This window comes from Camelus dromedarius, chromosome 3, assembly GCF_036321535.1.
Source record: "Camelus dromedarius isolate mCamDro1 chromosome 3, mCamDro1.pat, whole genome shotgun sequence".
Lineage (NCBI taxonomy): Eukaryota > Metazoa > Chordata > Mammalia > Artiodactyla > Camelidae > Camelus > Camelus dromedarius.
The window spans coordinates 114,766,331-114,791,867 of NC_087438.1; the positions used below are offsets into that span (position 1 = coordinate 114,766,331).

At 40.2% G+C, this 25,537-nt stretch overlaps 1 protein-coding gene across 3 annotated transcripts; it reads left to right on the forward strand.

Moving 5' to 3' along the window:
* Positions 1-268: 268 nt before the first annotated feature.
* On the forward strand, positions 269-23,799 carry LOC105093516 (olfactory receptor 2W3). 3 transcript variants are annotated; one of them, XM_064484540.1, is made up of 6 exons: positions 269-794; positions 3,204-3,299; positions 6,287-6,517; positions 8,432-8,454; positions 8,551-8,651; positions 22,460-23,799. In XM_064484540.1, exons 1-6 carry the CDS (start codon positions 372-374, stop codon positions 23,419-23,421), a joined length of 1,836 nt encoding a protein of 611 aa, XP_064340610.1. In that variant the 5' UTR covers positions 269-371; the 3' UTR covers positions 23,422-23,799. The 3 variants fall into 3 exon arrangements, with proteins under 3 accessions (XP_064340610.1, XP_031305323.2, XP_064340611.1); XM_031449463.2 differs by lacking the exon at positions 22,460-23,799 and adding an exon at positions 12,655-16,501 and having other exon boundaries at positions 275-794; XM_064484541.1 differs by lacking the exons at positions 269-794; positions 3,204-3,299; positions 8,432-8,454 and having other exon boundaries at positions 6,378-6,517.
* The last annotated feature ends 1,738 nt before the right edge of the window (positions 23,800-25,537 follow it).

Genomic DNA, 25,537 nt, shown 5'->3' on the forward strand with positions numbered 1-25,537 from the left:
GTCATGGGGTAGTTCAGAAAATAAAGGGGGGGGGGAATGGAGCCAAGTAATTCTCCAGTGAAAACATCACAGTGAAAAAACACTAGTATACAGGCTCCATCAAGGTATGCGGTGAGGGATTCCGTTAGAAACGCCTTTCCTAGGAGGCCAGAGTTACTAGAATGTTAATTTTATCCTTGTGGTTGAAGTGGTCTGAGTTGCAACTTTACTGGGTGTGGCTCATTTGGACTCTTGAACCCTAGCCAGGGAATAAAACCCCGTCGGGTGCCTGCTTCCCCGGAGGCTGCGGGGTTCCTCCCTTCTGTGCCAGACCATCGGGGGAGATAGTGCAGGCAGCTGGGGGGAAGCAGAGCTGCCGTCCGCTGCCCGCCATGGCTTCGGGGGCGCCCGGGGACCGGCTGTGCGAGGAGGCCCGGTGCTCGGTGTGCCTGGATTTCCTGCAGAACCCGGTCAGCGTGGACTGCGGCCACAGCTTCTGCCTCAGGTGCATCTCCGAGTTCTGCGACAAGGCCAGCAGCACGCAGGGGGGCCTCTACGCCTGTCCGCAGTGCCGGGGGCCCTTCAGGCTGGAGACCTTCCGGCCCAACAGGCAGCTGGCCAGCCTGGTGGACAGCGTGCGGCAGCTGGGGCTGGGCCTGGGGACCCCGGGGACGCGCCAGTGCCCACGGCACGGCGAGGAGCTGAACCGCTTCTGCGAGGAGGATCAGGAGATCCTGTGCTGGGTGTGCGACACCACTCCCGAGCACAGGAGCCACCACACTGTACCGCTGCAGGAGGCCGCCAGGTGCTACCAGGTGAGGGCCGCTGCGCGCACGCGGAGGGCTGCGGTTCCCCGGGGCCGGAGGTGTCATTCTGGAACAGGGGAGCAGACCGAATCAGAGGTCTTAAAAGTGCCTCGCCAGGGACAGAGCCAAATGGCATCACCTGATCCGAGTGACCCCGCACCCTCCCCACCCTCCCCCGTCACGGCTCACGTTGGGGTCCCCTTGCCTTGGCTCCGTGATCACCCCACCTTTTGGGACCCCCGTTCAGGATCTGAAACATACCATCATTTGAGAGTGCCCCTCTCTCCCACGAAACTTTCCCTGGCTGTTTAATTTCATGCTGGTCTTCATTTTCCTGATGTTGTTGGTCTGGGTTCCACACATAGCACTGGTGTAGAGGGCAGTGTTGTCCAGTTGGTTCTTAGCCCCAAGGGCACATTGTTATTGCAAACACTCCCTAATAACTATTATTTGTATATTGCCTTGCTTTTGCATAGTGTCTAGGTCCATGTGAATTAATATTGTCAGCAAAACCACCTTGGTGTTTGAACATTTGCTAAGAATAGTGTCTGAATGAGCACAAGGCTCTGATTAACTTTAAAGCCTGCCAATGCATGTTCCTCTGAAGTAAGAATCCAATAGCTAGGCACAGGGGCCCTTTACTATTCAACATATGTTTGTGAACTCATGATGTGAGTGTCCTCAATAAAGAGGTGACTCATATTGGAAACTCTGTGAATACGATTCTTCCTACTGCTGCTCGTCAAAAGTTTTTGGACGTATTCTGAACGCACTGAACTGCCCAACATCTGAAACAGCTCCTGGAACATAGGAGGTTAAAGTCATCTTTACTGACATTTCCTTGACATGCTATCCCAATGAAATAAAGTGCAAATATTAACTTTCTAAAATCATAACAATAATTATGATTATTGTTATTAATTTAACTTTCTTTTAAATCAGGGTTTGTGATTTTTTTTTTTTTTTTTTTTTGGCCTTCAACTTCCCTCTGGACCTAGCTCGAAATATCCCTCCTGGTTTTCCTTCTTGATTTTGAATGTCATCTACAAAATTCAGATGGTAGTTGCTTTCTAGCTAGACTTTTGAAGTATGCTTCTGTTTTTCTTTCCTTTTTTTTTTTTTTTTTTTTTTATACAGAAGGTACCATAGAGTGCGTGGCTCATGTCATATTTCTAAGGAAGCTCTTCTCTGTTTCAGTCGTCCTTCTACTAAATACCAAATATCTTCCAACTTCCTTAACCCATCAGTCAAGACTTTCTAAGGCCCTAAGCTCCTTTACTATATAGTTCTTGTCTTAACCAGTCATTCAGTCCAGCAAAACTAGCCTAATCACTGTTGTCCCCAAACATGCCACACCTTTTCGCCTCCTTGCTTTTGCTTACAATTTCTTTTGCCTATAAATATCAAAGTGTTTTATTCCTTCTGAACACTAAAAAAAAAAGGTCAGTTTCTTCATTTTGTTCCATGCCTCCATGGATTCTACTGCTATTTTGTGTGCTTTACATTAAAATATTATCTTAAAAACAGTTGGTGTTTAAGATGTATTCAAAGGCTTTGGGAAGACTTTGGGTTTTTGTTTACCTTCAGTTTAATTTTATTTTTCTGGAGACCTGTTGAATTACTTTGGGAAGAGTTTAAAAATGTGTGTATGTATCTATCTTTGTGTTCTCTGTAAATAAAATGTATGTGTTGACCTCTAGCAGGGGTCTTAAGGTTGAAAAGAGATTTAGTATTCACTACTTAGTAGTTTTACATTATTTTTTTTCTTTTACCCCTTGTGAGATTTATGGCATCCTGTTTTTATTTAATAAATTCTAACTTACAAGGTTTCTTCTGGCCAAATTGTAATAAATACATTTCTGATTATAAAATGATAAATAATTTTAAGAAGCTGAAATATATAGACAAGGAACAGCAACAGTTTTCAATCAAGTACTAGCAGATGAGATCTTATTTACTAAACATACTTTATTATACACACGTAACTGATCTCTTACTAATTTTTATATATTCATTATAAGCACTTCTATGGTTCAAAATTGATGTCAGCTTACTTGACATACACTTATTTTAATTTTCTTTAAAATTCTGAGTCTTTCTTGTAATTAAATATTCCACAACACCTTATTTTAATTGCATCCTGTGAAAATAGGTTTTCTTCTCACTCCCTTATTTTTAATATTTTGGTTAATACAGTTTTTACTATTTAAAATAATGCTGCAATGAACGCACTTTTAGATAAGTCTTTGCTTATACCTGGCATCAATATTTGAAGTCATATTTGTGTTTAACAGGTGTTAATGAGGTTGAAAACTTTTCTGTGCTTCCTAGGGCCTGATCTTTGTATTGCCCCACATACCTGGTCAGTGTTAAGGCCTGAATGAGGTTATCTGTAACGGCTCCCGTATATCTTCCCAGATGAAGCTCCAGATGGCCCAGGAACTTGTGAGGAAACAGATGGAGGAAGCCTTAACTCAGGAGGCCAGTGTGGGGAAGAAGACTGTCATTTGGAAGGTAAGAGAATATTTTGGAGCTTCAGGAGGCTAGCTTGTCTGAAAGATCCAAGTTTGGGTCATTGCATCATTCTTCCACCATCCTCCCTGCCCCAGGACATTTGCTCCATCTACATAGGTACCCAAGAAAAACATCTCAGCATCATTCTGGATCACCTCAGCCTCTCAAGTTAATATTGTACAGCTGTGTTCTTTTTATCCCTGTTACCACTACCCCAATGCAAATTAGGAATAAATAACCTTTACTGTTCTTGACCTTGCTGTCACTCACTGCTGCGTTCCTCTTACCTAGAACAGAGTCTTGCAGCGTCCCTCCTGCTTTAAAAATTACATCTTTGTCGGATGAATGAAATAATAAATATTGCACAGCATTGATAAATACGGAATACAGGCTGATAGTGATCATCTTACTATATGTAAAATAATCTGAATTTTCAGTGTCTTTTCAGTCATTCATATATGTATTTCTCTCTTTTCTACACCTCATCCGCTCTTTTTTTCTCTTACTTATATAAACACGCACACACGCAAACATACACAGAGGGGTTCTGAACCTGGAGTGATGCCTTCCGAGAGATATTTTGCACTATCTGTAGATACTGTTTTTGATCACGTGTGTTTTTTGTTTAATTTTTATTTTTTGGGGGGAAGTAATTAAGTTTGTTTGTTTGTTTATTTATTTATTTATTTATTTATTTATTGGAGAGCTGGGGATTGAACCCAGGACCTTCTGCACACAAAGCATGTGCTCTATCACTGAGCTATGCCCTCCCCACTCTGTAGATATTTTTGGTTGTCAGAACAGGGAGAGGGTGGTTTTGCTATTGATGTCTTACATGTAAAGGCCAGGAATACTGCTAAATACACAGAACAGTCTTCCCTCCCCCCCCAAAAATCACAAAAAAAGAATCACCTGGTCACATGTCAATAAGGTCAAGATTGAGAAACTGTATATAGAAATTACATTAGTGTTTATATTTATACAGTATGTATTACAATATATATAGAATTTGTTTTGTAGAATATTTCTCCTTTGTTCTTTTCCAAGGAACCCTTTCTCTCTGTCTTCTATAATTTTTTAGTTTTTTCTTTCCTCTTTCCTCAAAAAATTGTATCTTACACTCTCTCCTCTGACAGATATGTTCATAAGGATTATTTTTGCTATATTCTTATTCTGTGATATGTCTTACCTTTCCCATAGTTACGTATCCTATGGGTAAAGTTAATTGAAATGGATATTTATTGATAATTTTTGTTCTTTGAAGGCAAATAGTCCAAGTGAATTGTTTTTAATTTTGACCGAACCACAAGTTTACAAAACCAGAAACTCCATATCTGAGATCTGGATTTCTACATTTTTTTAAACCTGCCACTGATTATTCTAAAGTAGAGATGATTCTAAGCTCCTTGTTCTAAGCCCCGTAAACTTGCACGATTTTAGCTTTGAGAACACATCCTAGTGAGCCAAATGCAACAAGCCTGTGCTTCATAAAATGAAGTCTAAATTCTATGAAAACCCTTGCCTTTCTCTATCTGTAGATATAATTGTGATACTCAAAAGGGTGATGTGAGAGAACAATGAGTTACAACTAACCCCCTTCTCACCCTGTCATCTCTCATGACCCAAATATAATTCCACTTTTTTCAGTGACAGAATTGTTAGCACCACTCCTCACTAGCACAGCCTCTAAAATGGGGCCTGGAGGAGAAACTCACCGAGTTGTACCTTTCAGCTCAGAATATGGAATTCACAGGTGGTTGATTTTTAAAGCGGTCAGTATGATATGAATCTGTTTGTTTAGAAAGTGGTAGAAGGAGGTAGAAATGGGAAATTGGAGGAAGGAGTTGAGTCTTAGGAAATTTGGGGAAAATTATTATTAGAATTTCTTTTAAAGGTAACAGCTTATGTCCTTTAATCAAACCAAGATGTTACAGTATTTAATAATGGACCAGAGAATTCAAAGTGTGGGGAGACTGTGGGAGGATAATTTGCCTTGTATACTCAGTGTAAATCTAGTTTTCCACCTACCAATCTTAAGAGAATAAAATTTAGATACACTGATGCTGTATCAGAGTATGTTCCTGTTGACTGAAATAAATGCACAACCTAAAAGTTGAGAGTTACATTTTATTCAGCGGGCATTTCTGAGGATTCGAGCTGGGATGACAGCCTCTCAGATCACTCTGAGGGACTGCTCCAAAGAGGTAGGGGAGGAGCCAGGATATATAGGAGTTTTACAACAAAGACCAGGCAGTTGGAACATTAAAAGATTACTGTTAAAGAAAACCAGACATCTCAGGTTAAAGAATTTAGTGCTTCTCTATGTATGGGAAGGAGTAAATGTCTGGGCTCATCGAAATCATTCCTTTGACAAGCACCTAGCTCCTTGGGTCCACTAAAAAATGGCAAATGTGAGACTTGGGTAGAAATCGACATGAATTCCTTGAAGTTACACAATAAGTTCTTTCTGCAGAGAATGTTAGCCTCACAGTTTCAGGATTACCACTTTGCTGAGAAGTATTTCCTAATCCTGAACCTTTTCTTATTTACAAATCCAAGTGTCTCTAATCTCTCTTCGTAGTTCAGGTTTTTACACACAGTTCTCATTACACTAGTAATAAATTTTAACATCTATTGGGCAACTATTCTATGCTAATCACTTTGCTCAACAGTTTAATAGGTAGCATATTTGAATTCCCAAACACTTCTTTTGCCACATTTACGATACTAAAACTTGAATATAAAAGTGCCTTGCCCTCAAGTCCATGGAAATGGGAATTCACATCCAACAGTCTTTCTCAAAGTCTACCAAGCCGCTTCTCCTGAGTCGCCTCTGGTTTCTTACGTGTTGTTAAAATACAGTGGATCAGCTCATAGTTACGAGGATGAGATCACTCCAGACAGCGCCCCCTCCAGCTTGATCATGAAGGTGGAGGCCAGACACTCTGCCCCAGTCGCTGATGGTTTGATGGGTTCCGTCACTTCAGGAGAAAGTGGAAACACAGAGGCAGCGCTTCCGGTCGGAGTTTGAAAAATACCGTGGCTTCCTGGCCCTGGAGGAGCAACTGCAGCTCAGAAGACTGGAGGAGGAAGAGAGAGCCACCCTACAGAGGCTGCGGGAGAGCAAGAACCGGCTGGCCCAGCAGAGCAGGGCGCTGAAGGAGCTGGCAGGGGAGCTGCAGGAAAGAAGCCAGCGCCCAGCGCTGGGTCTGCTGGAGGTGAGGCTGGGCGCCGGGGAGGGGAGGGAGGGGCAGACCTGAGACCAAGGGGACAGACAGATAAGCTTTCAGGGACAAATCACTTCGGCTTTTATGCTCTTCAGGAAAACAGCACTCTAGGATTTATTTGGAAAGCATCTTCATTTTCAATCCTAGCATCAGGATCTGAAGGGACCCTAGAGAATCATACAAAATAGTCCATGTTAAAGACAAAAACTGAAATATTTTTAAAACTAAAGTTAATGATTTACATAATATTAAACTGAATAAAAAAGGACAATTTATAGCATGCTGCCTGAAAAACACTTCTTAAAACCTCACAATCCGTCAGTGATAATATTGCTGTATTTCAGTGATGGCCAGCCCCAAAAATCTTGTTCAGCTATTTTAGTGTCAATGGCTACAAGTAGGAAAAACATTTTAAATTGTTCACCTTGAAACGTGCATTGTTAATTTTGAAGGCAAATGCTAATTTTCTAGCCCTGTTGTCTTGCCCGTTCCAGGCTCGGTGGGGAGCGATTTCTTGGGCTCCAAGCAGCTTTCTCATAATATATTTGAGATTATAGAGCAGACAGAAAATAACAGAGAAGAGGAAATACTTCTTTTTAATCCTCCCTGAAGGCATTAAATCCCAAGTGAATTGAGAAAGTCATCATTATTACTGAATGCATGCGATCATGATAGAATTCACTGCAATACAAATTTCTGGGCACACTTTATTGTATCTCATCCCCAATGACTCCTTTAAGGATTTTTGAACTAAGTAATTCATACAAGTACTAAGTAATTCATACAAGTATTGTGACTAATAGCACTAGTCACAACGTTGGGCGGGGGTGGTATTAAATGAATGAATTTACAAAGCATTTTTATATAATTTGTCCCTCTTTGTCTTCAATATATCTATATATCAGTAAACCTTATTATTACTATTTTTGCAATGCCCACTTCCAAGTGAGCGAGCTGACACACAGGAATACATTTTCTAAATTTCAGACAGTACATAAACCCAAGAACTTTGGCATTTTCAGTAACATTCACTGTTTCATCACATCTCAAAGCACAACTGATTTCAAATGAACATTTATTAGGGCTGAATGAATGTTAAAATGTTTCATAATACAAATCTTAGGGAGAATATATTTGCAGATAATTTATTTTCATTTTCATACGCTCTTTTCCCTTTCTTCTTCAGTACCAGTAAGTTACATTTTCCCCTTAATGGCCACACACAAAGCCTTATCATTCCCATGGAAGGTAAAGATGATAATTTCCTAGTTTTTATGCCCCGTCAAAATTAATTCGACAGGTGGCTATTTTTAGAGGGATCGAGGAAACATAATACAGGTGAATTATTTAATAATCTATTTTAAGATAAAATGTTGCTAGATATTAATGACTTTTATCTTTATTTTATCACATATGCGTCCAAAGATATGGTATGTTGTTTCCAAGAATGAGGAATTTAGGGTTTTCTTACAGGGACAATGAGAGTGGCATTTTACGTCTGTACCTTTCACTGTTTCTCAGATAAATTTCTGCAGATATCTGGAATCTATTTTTACCCTAAGTCCACTTAAAGAGTGTCACTCTTCATTAAAATATCAAATGTCAGAATTATTAATTCAGAAAATAGTTAAATCAGTAGATAGAGAAATTAACCTCAACTCTGTGTAGTCTGATTTTATTGTAATAGAGGCTAACAGATTATATTATTTTAAATTCACAAGAAAAGTCAACAGCAGCCTGTTGTGGGCTTTCATGAAGAGAGATTCATGTGTCCTGTAGTTTCATCTTAAAATAGTTAATGATTTCCAGTAATTCCTAAAGAGATGTTCATGGTGTGTCCCCGATCTGTTAAAAGTAGTTCGGAGGCCTGACTCACATCTGCTTGTGTTTCTCTTTCACTTTCAGGGTGTGGGAGGAGCCCTGAGCCGGTATGTTTACTTTCTGCATCAGAGAAGGGGTGGGAGAGGCCGAGGTGGTTGTCGAGATAACCCTCCTAAGAGCTTTCTGTTCTGTGCCCTTCTCAGAAGTAAGAGTGTCCCACGGCTGGAACCGGAGCCCATCCCTGTGGGGCTGAAGACAATGTGCTGCATCCCTGGGATGAGGGAGATGCTGAGGAAGTTCCAAGGTAAGCTGCATTTTAGAGCCTGAGGACCTACAGTGCCTGGGGTGTGGCTGTTAACAGCGGTTTCTTCCTGTACCAGTCACGCTGCAGTAACAAACAGAACCCAGTGGTTAGAGGCGAAAATCAGCAGTTTTATTTTGAGATCATGTTACTGGTTTATTACTTGATTCTGGACGCGTTTGTTTCACATCATCTCACCTTGGGAACCCGTGCAGACAGAGCCCCACCTCCTTGCCATTGCTGACAGTCATGGGAAGGGGCAAGGTTATGGTGAATCAGGCTCCGCCCCTAAAGCATCCCTGCTGAAGTGGCCTCAGGGCTTCCCTGAAGGTTTTATTGATGGAAAGAGTCACATGGTCATGCCACACTATAAAAGGGGGGAAGGGAGAGGGCACCATACTCAGAAAAAGAGTATTGGGATATTTGATATTTGTGACTAGTCGTAAAGGCTGTCAGAGTCATGGGCATCCATATAAGCTACATTTGGTTAGAACCGTAGGGTTTAAAAGTGACCTTAACTGTGATAGAAGTAACATTCATTCCAGCCAATCTCCATTTCCTTTCAAAATGCTATACTGTTTGGAGGACTAAATGAAACATGTTTGAAAGCAGAAAAAAAGCCATCAGTATATGAAAGCACTGTGGTGCATCAAATAATACAAGGTTTGGGCTATGTTTATTATTTGGCAATTTGATAAATTGCTTAAATTAGTCAATAAATCCAAAACTATTCAGTCAATTATATTTACGTAGGAATAACTGTGGTGTTATAAATTAGTTTGTATGGTCTGATCATGTTGTTTACTTAAAGCAGATCAATACATTTAATTTCTTTTTTATATTCAATTTATAGCAAGGAATGAAAACAGACTGTGGGGCTAAGTTGTGGTTTTATTACTCGCTGGGGAAGAACTTTGTCGCATGATGAGAAAATTCATTATCAGTCCTGTTCAGTGATTTAATCCATGTCCTGATGGGCAGATTAATATGTACTAACTACATGAAATGTTGCGAGTCATTGCAATCATCAGTGTCTTCAGATTACCATTTCTTTTTATTGAATTAAATAATTAATTAGGCAATTCCACAAATACTGTGTATTTTATGCTGGCCATCTTTGAAGCATTGGAACATATCATTGAACAAAAACAACAAAAATCTTACAAATCTCCAGCTTCACGTTGCAAATATTTACTTAAATTATGCAAAATACATAGAATGTTAAGAGATGATACAGAATATAGGGGGAAAGAGAATAAATTAAGGGTGGCCAGGATTTCTGGGGTTAGAGCATCTGATTTTGAATTTGATGGGCAAGGAAAGCTTCCCTTGGTAAGGGGTAACTTCAGCAAATACCTGATGTGGAGAAGTATTCCAGGCAGCAGAAATGAGTCCCAAGGCCTGAGATGGAAGTATGGGAGGTACATTTCAGGAGCTTTGAGGAGGTCTGTGAGGCTGTGGTGGAGTGAGTGAGGGGAGAGCTAAAGAGACCGAGAAAGTCCCCATAGTGCAGGACCCAACAGGAAGACCACTGTGGGCAGGATGCTTTACCTCCGAATGAAATAGGACATTTTAAAGCTGTCAATGGAGGAATAGCATGATAGGACTAATGTTTTGTAAGCATCACTGCGTGTGCTTCATTGAGAATAAATTACAGACAGTCAAAGCTTGATGTGGGAAAGTCAGTTAGGAGCCTTTGTAATAATTCAGTCAGAGATGACTGTCTCTTGGATACGGGGGGTGCTGAGAAATGGACAGAATCTTGGTATATTTTGAAGGCAGAGCTGGTGAGATCTCCTGGATTAAATAGGAGGTGTCAGAGAAAGAGAAAAGTCGTGAATGATTCTAAGGTTTAGAACGCTAGAATTAACATAATGAAGTTGCTGTTTACATTGACAGGTAAAGCTGCAGGTGAGGCAGAAAAGGGGAAGTTGGGTTTTGGTCACATCAATGTTGTGATGAATGTTAAGTATCCAAATGTTGATGTCACGTTGGCAGATGAATTTACAAATACTGAGTGCCAGGAAAAAAAGTGTAAGCTAGAGATATATTTTCTGAATTAGTAAGCTTATGAATGGAACCTAATGAAAGCAATGAGCCTATCAGCCCAAGAACACAGCAGGAGTGAGCTGAGCAGGAGAAAAGAGGTCGCAGTCCTGAGATCTTTGTCCTATCCAGGAGCAGTGATGGAGGAGAAGAGGAGAAAACAGCAAAGGAGACCAGAAAAGGTGGCTAGTGGAGAGGAAGGGAAAGCATGGTGACTGGTGGTGTCTTTGGGAAAGAGAAGTGAATTTTTCCACGTCGGAGAGATTCTTAACAGTGTCAAAACGCTACAGAAAAGTCATTTCAAGTGAAATCTAAGGACTGATTGCTTTCCAGTGTGTGGGTGATTGGGAAGAAAGAGCAGTTTGTTTAGGATGTTACTCTATCTTGGTGAGCAACCGAATTTAAGAAAGAAGAAGAGGTAGGGACGGGAATTGGTGGTAGGTGTATTAACAACCATTTCACAGATTTATTTTCTTACAAAGGAGCAAAGAAGTGGGCTAGATTGGGAATGATGTATAAAGACGTGACATATACTAAACAGACTTAGCACAATTCCAAAGAATTCCACAATTCTTTTCAATTCTTGTTACTTTATGGTCTCTAGAGTTCGGGAAAATCACATAATCTCTTGGACTCTGAGTCTCCCGTCTATAATGTGAGGATGATAATGGCTACCTTGAGGGAGGTTACGTGGGAGAGCATAGATGATGTATTACTTATGTGACCCTCTCAGGTTTGACTGTCATTAAAAGGTCACCAGAAGTGGCTTAGAGACAAGTAAGAATAACAGTCATCTTATGAATATGTGTGATTATTCTATTAAAACAAAAATATGATTAACAAAATTAACTTTTTAAATGTTTATGAAGAAAAGATACTGAATATTTTACACCCTCCCTTGTTCATTGAGATAGTTTCATAAATAGACATACTTATTAATTATAGACACAAATAAAATTTCATAGCAATCTCACTGGGACTTCATAGTATCAGTGTCAGTTTTGTACTGCTGCATAACAAATTACCACAAATTTAGTTACTTAAAACCACATCCATTTATTAGTTCACAGTTCTTTAGATCAGATGCCCACATAAGGTCAGCTGGCTTCTCTGCATAGGGTTTCATAAGATCAAAATCAAGGTGCTGGCCAGGCTGGGCTTCTCTGAAGGATCTGGGGAAGAATCTACTTTCAGGTTTATTCAGTTTGTTGACATAAAGTATTTCTTTGCAGTTATGGGACTGAGATCCCCATCTCCTTGCTTGGAGATCACCAAACCTTTCTCCTCACGGATCCCACTCCATCTTCAGAGGCAACAATGACTCATCAAATCTGAACCTCTCTGATTTTCCCTTCTGCCACCAGCCCAATAGCCAACGAAACTTAGATCACCTCCCTCTTTTCACGCAATATAACGTAATCATGAGAGTACCACCTCGGTCTGAAGGTCATGAGACTCACTGTAGAATTCTGCCTACCATCGTAACATAGCTTTGAAAGCGGTCAATTTCATATTAAGCTGAATCCGAATTTAAAACGAATTGAAACATGTGAATATCATAGGAAATTTTTCTATAAGCTTTGAGGGAAAAAAAGAAATCATTCCAAGGGAGTTGTGAATTTTATTTAAATGCAGATCCTCCTAAGAACACCCAAGTGCTTTGGATAGAGATAAAAGGAATCTAAATGGTTATATACTTGGTCTGTCATATAATCAATGGTTACATTTTAATTGGGAGCAATAATGAGCCCTGGATTATGCCAGGGTAGCAGTGGAATACACCCAAAAGCAATAAAACACCTACTCATTAACCTGCAAGGTGATAACACTTATTTTGTTATCTCCAGGAGTTGTTACAGAGAGTGAGGATGGTGCGACTCTTTTCCTCAATATCCTGGCTTTATAAGTTTTCATAAATATGTTCTGTTCTTTTACGTGTTCCACAAAATTCTTTCTGCAGTTGACGTAAAACTGGATCCTGCCACAGCACATCCTAGCCTCCTCTTGACCGCAGACCTGCGCAGCGTGCAGGACGGAGAACTGTGGAGGGATGTCCCCAACAACCCCGAGCGATTTGACACATGGCCCTGCATCCTGGGTTTGCAGAACTTCTCCTCGGGGAGACATTATTGGGAAGTCGTGGTGGGAGAAAGAGTAGAATGGGGGTTAGGTGTCTGTCAAGACACAGTGTCAAGGAAGGGGGAAACCACACCATCTCCGGAGAATGGGGTCTGGGCCATGTGGCTACTGAAAGGCAGTGAGTACCTGGTCCTTGCCTCCCCACCAGGGCCTCTCCTCCACCTGGAACGGCCGCGTCGCATTGGGATTTTCTTGGACTATGAAGCAGGTGAAATCTCCTTTTACAACGTCACAATTGGGTCTTACATCTACACAATCAACCATCTGTTCTCTGGTTTCCTCCGACCTTACTTTTTCATCTGTGACACGACTCCAATAATGCTGCCGCCTATCACAGAAGTGGAGTCAGAAAGCTGGGCGTCCAGAGCTCGCTTTGACCGTGCTATTAGAGATGACCTTTCCTAAAATTCTGTTCCTGAGATAACACCCCTAAGCCTGGCAAAGCTTCCCGGAGTAGAAAGGATGAAATGCATATGTGAAGGCTCAGTAAATGTCCCCATTTACGTCAGCACTTTACTTCTGGTCACTATGGGAACTCTCCCACAGGGACAACAGAGAACATACAAAATTCTTGCATTTGGAAGAGGATTGTGTAGTATAATAATTTTAGAGATGGAACAATCCTATCACTCTTTTCCGAGATGGCACCAACACGCTTTCTTGATGAGATTTTCTTCCAATGAATGGATCTTGTATTAAACAAAGATATCTATATATTTACTATAATGTCTCACTCCTACAATCCTTTCATTCCAAGTTCTCCACATATTAAGAATTAGAAATGGCAATTCTTAAATTGGTTCAGAACAGTCCAATATCGTTCTAGCACCAGATCCATAATTCTGTTTCTCCTTATTTTCCATCTTCTCTTCTTATTCTGTTTCTCACTTTTTCTCTTTATTGATTCTTTTTTTTTCGCTTTATACTTCTTACTGTCACCTTCCATTTCCTCCTAAATTAATATATTCACAACCATTCCTTTATATACTTATGATTCCTATGACTATATTCCATTACTCTTTAAATTGTCTTTACTCAGGGATCAATTTTGGGAAATGATGACATTCATTCCTATGATTCAAATATCACTGAGTCCCACCCCATACCCTTTTGCAGCTTTCTTCTTTATCTTTGTATAGACTTTTTTTTTACATTAGAAATGGCTCAAAATTATGATTCAATGAATTCTTTGACCTAGCCATTTACTAGCTGTAAGACCTTAAATAATCTCTCTTTCTCTCAGTCTCAGCTACTTAATACGATTCCTATACGTAGAGCAATGATACAGATCTCACAATGATTTGGTCAATAATTAAGGTCATGAGTTATATAATTCGTTTAAATTCAACTCTACTACTTAAATTCAATATAAAAATGACCATAATGATGAAACAAAATAATATTCCACTAATTTTTAAAGAATTTTCTGTACATTTTCAACAAAATTCTTTTTTTCCAACAAAATTCTTAAAAATTATTGAAAGCTAACTTTGTTGCCATCTTTATATCTAATAATTGCTAGCCAAATGCTAAAATGATTCAATGCTAAATATTTAAATGCTGAATAATTACTAGTTAATGGAAGATTTAAATAAGATCATCCCAGTAATAATCTGTGGAGACTGTAATCCTCTCCCTTTACTTTACCTTCAATTTTAAGGAGCTTTCCTCTTCCAAAGTGATTCCTTTGACTAAGATCTTCCACTTATTTTGCAATAACATTACTAGCTTAGTTTTTTTTCTATATTTTTAACACGTTTCTTCTCAGACTTTTTGTTTCTGAAGGAGAATTATGGATCATCATAATTTTAGGAACAGAGAAATTTTGTCAAACTGTATTTCCAGATGGCTTTACATTCTTTATTGATGGAGGCTAGTGTTCAACAAACATTTCTATACGTTCACGTTTGATATATTTATGTTTGATCACAAGCAAACAATTCCGCCCTCTGTTTTGGAAACTGAAGTGATAAGAATGTGTATTTACATTCCTCTTGTTGATACTTTATATAGCATACCTGCCTTAGGTCTCTTCCATTCATGATCCAAGCAGAAAACCCTGGGTCTCAGTTCATGCTTCCCCATCACCAGGGCTTAAATGGGGCCTAGCAACTTTGTGCAACACCTGACTGGTCACTAAGGGCCCGCACTCCATGACAGAGAACATACACACAGACCAGTAGAGCCCCTTCCCCGTAGGGAACAAGAGGGACAGAATCAATGGTCTAAGATCACGCCACCCCTGGGAGCTCCGCCCATTCACTGGGACGAGGAAGCCTCATGGGCCCGGGCCTTCTGCTCTCCTCAGAGGGTGAGAAGGGAGTCCTGTGAATGCCCCCTCCCTACTGAGAAAGCCAACATCTTAAGTCTCCACTTCCCTTTAACCCTGTTATCTCATTGTGCATCTTATCATGACTTATGTTAGTTACCAAACCAACTTAAATCTTGCTTCAGCCCTTGCATTCCAGACTTCACAAAGCTTTGTGCATTTCTGTTAAGACCCCTTCCCAATTCCTAAAAGGGTTTCCACTGTTCTTTTTGAAATTCTGGTTCATTAACAGCAAAATTCTTCAAATGCACATCTATTCCTTTGCTTTCCCTTTACCTTCTTCTCCATCCTTTCTACACACACACGTGCAGACACACACAATCACACAATACACAGAGGCTTCTCCAGTGGATGGTAACTCTCGGTTTTTGTTTTTTTTTTTTTTAATTATTCAGGCCAAAAATCTAGTTAACTCCTTTCTTGACTTCACTTTCCCATATCTAGTCCATCAGTAAATCTTGTTGGCTCTACCTTCAGACTATATCTAGAATTCAACCAGCTCTGACCACTCTTCTGCGATAACCCTGGTCTGAACATCCGTTCTCTCCCTGTGGGCTGTAACATTAGTTTCCTAGCAGTAATCCTCACCATACCTCAGCCCCTCCCACATCCCTTCTTAATGCAGCAGCTCGGCCGATCCTTTTAGTACCTGAGAGATGATAGTATGATTGTAATAACTTCCCATTCAACCTAGCGTTAAAGCCAAGACCCTGGAAGATCTGAGCATCAGTTCCTTCTCTGATTCTGACTCCCTTCCTTTAATTACCTTTTGATTCTTCCTCCCATCTACTCCAGACCAGGCACTTCCCACCATCAGCCCTTTCTCGACCTGCAACTCCCTTTTCCAAGATGTCTCTTTAACTCATTCCCTTCCTTCCTTTAAGCCTGCTCAAATCCAGCTTCTCGGTGAGAACCGTACCACCTGACCCACCCCAGAGCCCACCCAAGCTCGCCACCCAACCTCTTCACTGGGCCCAACATCTAATGTATTATTATACTATTTATTACGTTTGTTTATTTGTTTATTTATGTATTTATTTATTTATTTAGCTTTTGCCTTTTCTGGATGGAGTGTAAACACCCCGAGTGGAGGGATCTTTGTTGATAATGATACATGCCTGACATATCTCAAACACCTCGAATACTGGTTTGCATGTGGTTATCGCTCAATGCACATTTGCTGAATAAATAAAGGATTGACTTTTTGTGGGGGGCACAAGTAAGGGATGATCTGAAAATGTTTTGGGAAATGTAATACATGCCAGTGGCATTATCATTATAATTATTAATGTATAACTAGGCAACCAGTGACCAATAAAGTTCAATGTCAAGTGCTAAATGAGTGAAATCAATTTTTTAAGTAGACAGAAAATTTGAATGGAAGGCTGAAGCTGCAGAGGCCATGATTCTAGGGGAGTGATGACTCACTCTGCCCAGGCATGGTCCCACTGAGCCTCCTGTAGCTTTGACTCCCTGTGACAATACGATGACACCGTTGACTCATACGCTGCTGTATATGTACTCCATGTGCCAATTCTCATACTCTAGGAATATGGGGAACATTATATAAAATGATCTGGGCTAAAACTTTTTGTGAAAATTGACTCTTTCATGCTTTTTGAGCCCCTCTTCATCTTAACTGCACAGTAGAGTCATTTCCTCTCCCTACAGGATGTTTTGGGTTTGCTCTCCCAAGAGGGACAGTGTGTCCCAAGAGGGACCCATCACTTCCCTACTACCACGTGCCCCTCTGTGATTATCTGTTGGACTTTTTTCTAGCCCCAATTCTTATAAAGAATGAATAAAATAAAGAATGATTAAAAAGTCAACCTCAAACATTAGACTGTAGTTTCTCTGACCTTTAACTTTCTGGAGCTATGTTTACAGTTTATCAGAAGGCTGGATGATTTATTCAGATAATTCATTTGGTCTTGTTCCCTACCACCCAATCATGTGACTGATTTGGCAAGTGAATGAACTAGTTAAGCTAATAATTCTAGCATGTTGAGAAGGCCCCAAATGAAGGCAGCTAGGAAGAGGGGGGATCTGTGGGGCTGGTTGAGAATGGGAAGTAAACTTAGCTTCATCCACAGGCAGAAGGGGTGATTTTGACGCATCTTGTCCCAAAGGGCAGCGAAATTGAGGACACTGGGATTTATTAAATCCTTCTGCTCACCAAGAACCAATCACTCCCCTCGTGTTTTCTGTGTGCTTCTGGGACCCTCTGTGAATTTCCTCTTCTGGTATAAGATGGAAGGATGGAGGTGGTCTGCATCTGTATAAAATATATATTCTACAAATCTGCAAGTTCTACACCTTTACCTGTACGGCATATTCTCTTTATTGCCTGATCTGTAACTTTGTCTACTCGAAAGCACCTGAATAATTATTTTGATAAACTCCCTAGCCAGTTCACTCAAGCTACACTTTTTTTTCTCTGACATTGCATGGCTGATTGCAGGCATTCAACTTCTTTTGATTTATTTACTTTATTATTACTAACTATTATTCTTTTAATTTCAGCCTTGGGGTGTCATATTTGCCTCTACAAAAGCATTAAAAACACGATCATAACATATATACACAACCTAGTAAATCAGGGGCTCATGATACTTGCTCATTTACCCCTCCTAGTTTGTGAAACTAAAGTATAAATTGATATATACTGACATATTCCTTTCAAATCCTAAATAAATTAATTAATAAATCAAAATTGTCCCCCTATCAGTTCCTTTAATTAATAATAAACTGTTAACTGGTGTACCTATAAAAATTTTCAACGATCTAAGATGTGGGTTCTATCTTTTTCATACATAAAATTCTTAGGAAAAAAATATGTCAAAATACTTTTGCCTATTTTTGGTACATCTAAGGGAAAAAATAAAAAGATTCTTTCCAGGCAAGATGGGACTGATTATACCTCATTTGTTTTTTAGATACATAATAATTCTTAGGAAGAGAGGAAGGAAGCAAATAATCCATCGGTATTTATGTTTATAGAACAAAAATGAATTGAGTCCCCAGTTTTATTTACAAGGAGAAATAAATCCTTTTCCTAACAAGGGACAAATTCTCATCGTCCTCGTTTCCTGTCTGGACCTTATGGGAGACTATAGAGTTGGGTGTGATGCTTAACTACACCACAGCTCAGTGTATGTGCTAATGGCCCCTGTGGGTTCAGAAGTTTCCCCAGAGCTTGGGGCTGTTGAGTCTTCCCTCAGGAGAACTGTGTCTTATTGTCATTGTCGTAATCTCCTCTGCACACATATCCTGGTCCATCTCATTTATAGAGGAATGGACCAAGCCCAGGAGAAGCGCCTTCATTTCCTCCTGCATCTGGAATTGCCCATGGTTGGAGGGTCTGTATGCATCCAGGATGGGAGGATACATTGCACAATCTCATGAAGATCCTTCCATTAGATCTGCACCTTCTGACTTCTGATTTTTAATGATATCTGGTACCATACAAGTAAAAATGGTAAGTAGATTTCTGGATTTCAGAACTATGATATCATGATTCATAAGACATACATGTTTGGTCACCCAGATGACCAAAATTTATTTCTCACATATGTTGGTCTTTGTCCACAGTTCCTGACTCACAGCTCCCCAAACCTTTGGAATTTCCTAAGTGTTGAGAATGACAAAGGTGTCTTTTGTTATATTAATGAGGTGACTTCGGAAAGCACCTGAGGATGGGGACTGTTGCCAGTGGACAACCATGTGATTGAAGGGTTGGTATTTTTCAGTCTCACCCTCTGATCTCTTCGGTGGAGAGAGAGGCTAGAGGTTGAATCAACTGCTAATGACTGATTATTTAATCAATCACACCTATGAATGAGGCATAAAAACCCAAAAGGATGGGGCTGGGAGAACCTTGAGGTTGGTGAACACATGGAGATATGGGGAGAATGCATGGCTTTGAGAGAGCATGGCGCCTCCATGCCCTTCCAACTTTGCCCTATGCATCTTTTCATCTAGATGTTCCTTTTATAATATACCGGTCACCTAGTAAGTAAAACGTTCCTCGGAGTTCTGTGAGCTGCTCTAACAAATTAATCTAGCCTGAGGAGAGGGGTCATGAGAATATCTGATTTACAGCCAATTGGCCAGAAGCACAGATAACAACTTGGGCTTTTTGCAGCTGACTTCGAAATTGGTTAAGGTTTGGGGAAGTCTTGTAGGACTGAGCGCTGACCTTGTGGAATCTCTGGGTAGAGAGTGTCAGAATTGAGCTGAGTTCTTGGATACCCTGCTGATGTCCAAGAATTATTTGCTGGTGGTGGGACCCCCCAACTCTGTTGGAAATTGTGCTAGCAGCAGGACTTGGGGATGCTCAGTCTCAGATCCAGTTTTGTTACAAGAGAAGAAAAGGAGCAGCATCTTGATTAAAGCTAGCAAGATGTGAGGTATTAGTGAGAATATTCTCTTTCAATCGTCCTGACCCTTCTTGTGAAGAAGCCATTCTTACCTGCACATCAAAGTTGTGAAAAGAATTCAGGAGATTGGAACTCAAGGTCTCTTGAAAACCAAATTCACATCCCTCCCTGCGTGAGACCCATGTTTCAGTCCTCAATCTCAATTTTCTCTTATGTCACAGGATTTAAAATTTTAAGACTACGAGATTGTGCAGCAGTTTGTTTTAAAACACTGGCATTAATATGGAAATTGAAAGTTCCATCTTTTTTCTTTCCTAACTTCCTGCCTTTCTTTCTACTTTTTTTCCTTTTTCAGTTTGCTAATTACAAGAACAACAAAGAAAGATTTAGTAAAGGGGATGGGACAATTATTTCTTTAAAGAAGAAATAGCAGGGGGGAGGGTATAGCTCAGTGGTAGAGTGCATGCATAGCATGCACGAGGTCCTGGGTTCAATCCCCAGTACCTCTATTTAAAAAGTAAACACATGAGATAAATAAACCTAATTACTTCCCCTCCTTAAAGAAGGAAGAACAAAGCTAAAAGGATGGATTAACAGACTTTAAAAGAAGAAAATCATTCATAGAGACGTTTCCTAAATATCATACTACCTGCAGGTGTATATGTGTTAATTTTCAGTTTCATAATAACTCAAAATCACTGATTACTGCTTTATAAATAAAAGACATGTAAACATTAAAATCTCCTAAAACTCCATCTTTTGCTCTACAAGTGAATCTTTTTGACAGCTCACTGCATATTTTGAGATATTGTTTCTATTTTAATAGAAATATGCATATATTTTGTGACCAAAAGCATGGGGTCACACTACATAAAATCTCACTATGTGTTATAGTCTGCTTTCCTCTTGTTTGAAATTAATAAGATTAAAAAAATTCCAAGTGAAGCCACATACAAAATCTATTTTCATTTAGTAGTTATTTTTTTCAGCTCATAATTGCTATTTATCAAACCACTTCAATAACTTTAAAATATACATTGTTTCTGAGTATTACCCATTTCAATCAATACAGAAAATTATTGAGGGTTTATATTACATGTTGTGGGTTAATAAATGTAGGACATATTCCAACATGCAGAATTAACGTGTCAAAAAATATAATTTAAAATTTTGTGGAAGATAGATGTTTCCTTTGTTAAAATAACAAGGTGGTCTTTCAATTTTCATGTTGAATTTCTCTAGTTTTGTCATTATTCTTTAAACTATGTTAGTAGTTTTTTGTGGTATTTTTTTAAAATACAGACTCAAATTTATTCATATTTTGCCTCATAGCTTTCAAAAATTGCAATTTGCCTAGTGGGATCTTCCTGAAACCAAGATGATCAGGAAAGAGAGAGGTTGAATAGTGACCATTCTTTTTTATAGTGGTTGTATTTTTTAGTGTTTTTAAATATTTGATTCGTAATTTGTTTTGGTACAAGGAGTAATTTAAGGATTCCCTACTCCCCAACCCCAAATGTCTGGTCAATGATCATGTTTTAATTATTATATTTTTAAAGTATGTTTGGATATATGTTAAGGATAGTTTCTCCTCATTAGAATTTTTTTGTTTTCTTTAGAATTTCCCTGCCGAGTCCCATGGACTTATTTTCCAATTCCGTTTGTATGCCATGTGTTTTATATGTAAGTCATATGTTTATAGTTATACAATAAATATAAATATTTACCAACTTTCTTTCATATTAATACAAATATAAGAACATATCTGTAAGTAAATAAGGTAGTTTGATTATTACCATTTTAGATGAGAAAACTATGTGAAGGTAAATGAGCCTTCTAAGATCTCATAATTCTATCTTGTTGGCTGAGGGACTGTAACCAGGGAGACTGGGAGAGCAGTCCAAGATGCTTTCAATTCATTCCTCTGTATTTGTCTGTAAGACTTATGGTCTGTGTCCTCAAACGTACTTTGTTTTGAATGTGATGCGTTCTTAGAATTGCAATTTGATGGCGTTCCTGCACGTACATGTGAATCATTGCATTAAAGTTGTATTATCCAGTGGTAGAGTGCATGCCTAGCATACACAAGGTCCTGGGTTCAATCCCCAGTACCGCCTCTAAAAATAAGTAAGTACACCTAATTACCTCCCCCACCCCACAAAAAAAGAAAGTAAGTTGTATTATCCATTACAAAATTTCATGATTATTTTTTTACTCAAGCAGTATATAGGATTTTGGAAGAAAAAAAAAATTTCTTCCATACCAGACCTATTTGAGAGAGAGAGAGAGAGAGAGAGAGAGAGAGAGAGAGAGAGATGAAGGATCGGGGGCAGGGGGGAGGGAGATTAATTTTATGTGCATACTGCTTTAGTAATAATTTCTTGTCTCATACATTATTTATCTACTCTGGTACTTAAATTAGCTCAGGAATCATGATCAAATGAATAAAGTGTGTCTTTAAGATAAAGAGTAGATGGGTATTTTGCATATAATTGATACGCCCTAAATACTATTAAATGACCCTTCATGGACTTCATTTGGGGCCTTTGAGATTTTTGCAGGCGCTTAGGAACTTGTGTCTCAAGAAGAATCAATAGTTGGGCCAGGGCAGGATGTGTCTTTGTTGTCACTGGAATTAAAGGCAGTACCCACAGTGAAGGGTAAAGACTCCAAGCCCCATTTCCTGGGTTCAGAATCAGCTCTGCCTCTTTCTAGAATATGATAAGTTACCTAACACACATCTGCCTCAATTTCCTTTTCTCTGTAAGTCAGGGATAATAAGAGCGCCAACTTGGTATCATTCTTGTTGGGGTTAATGGAGTAAATAAATGTAAGAAGCGTGGAAGAAGGCTTGGCTCATAGTGAAGTGCTCCCTTATATTGGCTGTAACATTTATTCATATCAAAATTCCTTTTCAGGTATAGTACAGATGGATGGAACCAACGAGAGCACCCAGGGAAATTTCATCCTTTTGGGGTTTTCCGATCGCCCCCATCTGGAGAGCATCCTCTTTGTGGTTATCTTGATTGCGTATCTCCTGACCCTCGTGGGCAACACCACCATCATCCTGGTGTCTCGGCTGGACCCCCACCTCCACACTCCCATGTACTTCTTCCTCGCCCACCTCTCCTTCCTGGACCTTAGTTTCACCACCAGCTCCATCCCTCAGCTGCTCTATAACCTGAGTGGATGCGACAAGACCATCAGCTACACAGGCTGTGCCATCCAGCTCTTCCTGATCCTGGGTCTGGGCGGTGTGGAATGCCTCCTCCTGGCAGTCATGGCATACGACCGTTTTGTTGCCATCTGCAAGCCCCTGCACTACATGGTGATTATGAATCCACGGCTTTGCCTGGGCTTGGTGTTGGTGGCCTGGGGCTGTGGGGTGGCCAACTCGTTGGTCATGTCCCCAGTCACCCTGCGCTTACCCCGCTGTGGGCACCGCAGCGTGGACCACTTCCTGTGTGAGATGCCTGCCCTCATCCGCATGGCCTGTGTGAACACAGCAGCCGTAGAGGGCACCGTCTTTGTCCTGGCAGTGGGCATCGTGCTGTCACCCCTTGTGTGTATCCTGGTCTCCTACGGCTGCATCGTGAGGGCTGTGTTACAAATTCAGTCAGCATCAGGGCGGCACAAGGCCTTCAACACCTGTGGCTCCCATCTCACAGTGGTCTCGCTTTTCTATGGAAACATCATTTACATGTACATGCAACCCGGAAACAGCTCTTCCCAGGACCAAGGGAAGTTCCTCACCCTCTTCTACAACATTGTCACCCCGCTTCTGAACCCCCTGATCTACACCCTCAGAAACAAAGAGGTGAAGGGGGCACTTAGGAGGCTGCTGCTGCATGACAGAGAGGGAGGGAAGGAGCAAAAGTGAACGGGCGGGTGATACAGGCATCCCTAGCCTGGTTACGAACTCCACCAGGGGCCACGGATGGCACTGGGGATCGTTGGCTCAGATCTGTGCTTCTCAACTTACATGCTTTCTTTCCCTGGACTTCTGTGTGACTGTTTTAATTCCAACATTATATATTTTCATAAGTGAACTGCAAAAAAAAATACCATCCCAAACCTCTCTGGATGATCTTATAAAGCTGGTCTGAAGAACAAAGTGAGGTAAATAGTTATAAAGATGAGTTTCTGCAACTTATGCCAGAGTGCCAAGTAGGAAATCACTTTTCTTAATGAGAATTTTGCTTTTGTTGTTTTTTTTGTTTGTGATGCATTAATAAAATTATGGCTATTTTAGAATAATCACAAATTGGTTACTTCTCTTATTTAACAGCCATCAAACATGGGACATCGGGTGTTTTTATTCCCCAAATTCCCGTACAGATCCTTTTATCATATCATATGGTTTTGTCTATCCTTCGTCCCCAGACTTTGGCATTTTCCCCAAAGCCTGGTGTAAGAGTCTGGATAAACCAAGAAGTTAGCCTGTAACAATGATATATGAGTCATTTAAAATCTTAAAGCATCATTATTTCTCAGGTATGTTTATATTTTGTTAGTGAGAAGGCCCTGATGTTTAGTAATTCCCTAATGAGTCAGGTGCTCTGAATGCATTTAATCTTCCCTGCATCTGTGCAGGTCACATGATTTTTATTACCCATATTTTATGCATGTGACATTTGGGGCTATGAAGTGAAATCATTTGCCCAAGAAGAACTGAGCCAAACATTTACTGCAAGTTCTAACTCTATTCCTGCTGTTTCTGTTGCTACATGAATTTGTAAAGAGCAAAAATCCGTAAGCATTTAATGAGCAGTGTCAAAAAAGCATGATTTGTTTCCCTTCCTTCCATAATTCAGTCCAGGATGTAGCGGAGGAAAAAGTTTTGCTAGACTCTTGTTGGATCCTTGTCTGGGTCTGAAAATTAAACTGACATGGATAATTTAATGGAATAAAAGTATACAAATGTATTTAATATACATTTTACAGGACACAGGACCCTTCGTGAAGAAATGAAGACCCTCCAAAAATTGTTCTTATGCTGGATTTGATGAAGAGTGGATGGTGGTGAAGAAATGTGATAGGCAAAGTGGGTATAATTTATTGGTAATAAACTGGGGGAAACTTAGCAAAGCCTGTGTGTTTAGATTCATCTCAATGTCCTCCTTCAAAATAAGGACGTTTCTTTTCCCCAGGAAAAGGGACTAGAAAGGATTCCCTTCTATGAGGGGCTTATGACCTGCTTCAGAGGACGGTCAGAAAGTCCGTCTTGCACCTGCCTTTTCACAAATTTCTTCAGCTCAAAATATTCAATATGCCAAAATGCGAAATTTGAAGTAATATATCCTGAACATCATTAAAGCTTTCTTCCACTTAATGTGCAACGAATTACTCCTCGAAGGAGGGCCGCGAGGGTCTGGACTCCTGCAGATCTCACGAGGCTTGCCCTCGCTCGCTGGCTGCAGGCCCTCAGACCACACTTGAAGGGCAGAGGAAATGAATTACCCACCGCTCTCTTTGCAGGCATTTGCAGGGCAGACACATTCTGGGGAAAAAAAAAAAAATGTTGAGACAGAATTCCTAGACAAAGGGGAAATAAAATGAGGAGGGGATAAAGAGAAGAGGCTGGATGAAGGATGCCAGCACATTTATCCTCAGTCCCCTCAGAGTCACAGCTTCTCCTCCTCCACAATGAGCCTGTGTTCTCACCCTCTTTTTCTACCCTCCTCGCTCTCTCACCTCAAAGGGCACCAGCCTCCGTGGGGTCACTTAAGTACAGACAAAGCAGGGGCCACTGGAAAGGAGATTCTTGTGCTTCAAGAGGACCCTGAATATTGGTGAATATTCCAAACTGCTTTTTAAAAGAAAAGTAGAATGGGGGGAGGGTGTAGCTCAAGTGGTAGAGTGCATGCTTAGCAGGCACGAGGTCCTGGGTTCAAGTCCCAGGACTTCCTCAAAGAATAAATAAGTAAACCTAACCACCTCCCCCCACCAAAAAAATAAAAATAAAAAAATAATAAATAAAAGAAATAGTGATATGA

Excerpts from the sequence above, each read along its gene's own strand:
- LOC105093516 (XM_064484540.1), top strand. The coding sequence starts at position 372 with ATGGCTTCGGGGGCGCCCGGGGACCGGCTGTGCGAGGAGGCCCGGTGC. Across the intron at positions 3,300-6,286 it reads AGAAGACTGTCATTTGGAAG|GAGAAAGTGGAAACACAGAG; the intron begins GTAAGAGAATAT and ends CCGTCACTTCAG. Across the intron at positions 6,518-8,431 it reads CAGCGCTGGGTCTGCTGGAG|GGTGTGGGAGGAGCCCTGAG; the intron begins GTGAGGCTGGGC and ends TTTCACTTTCAG.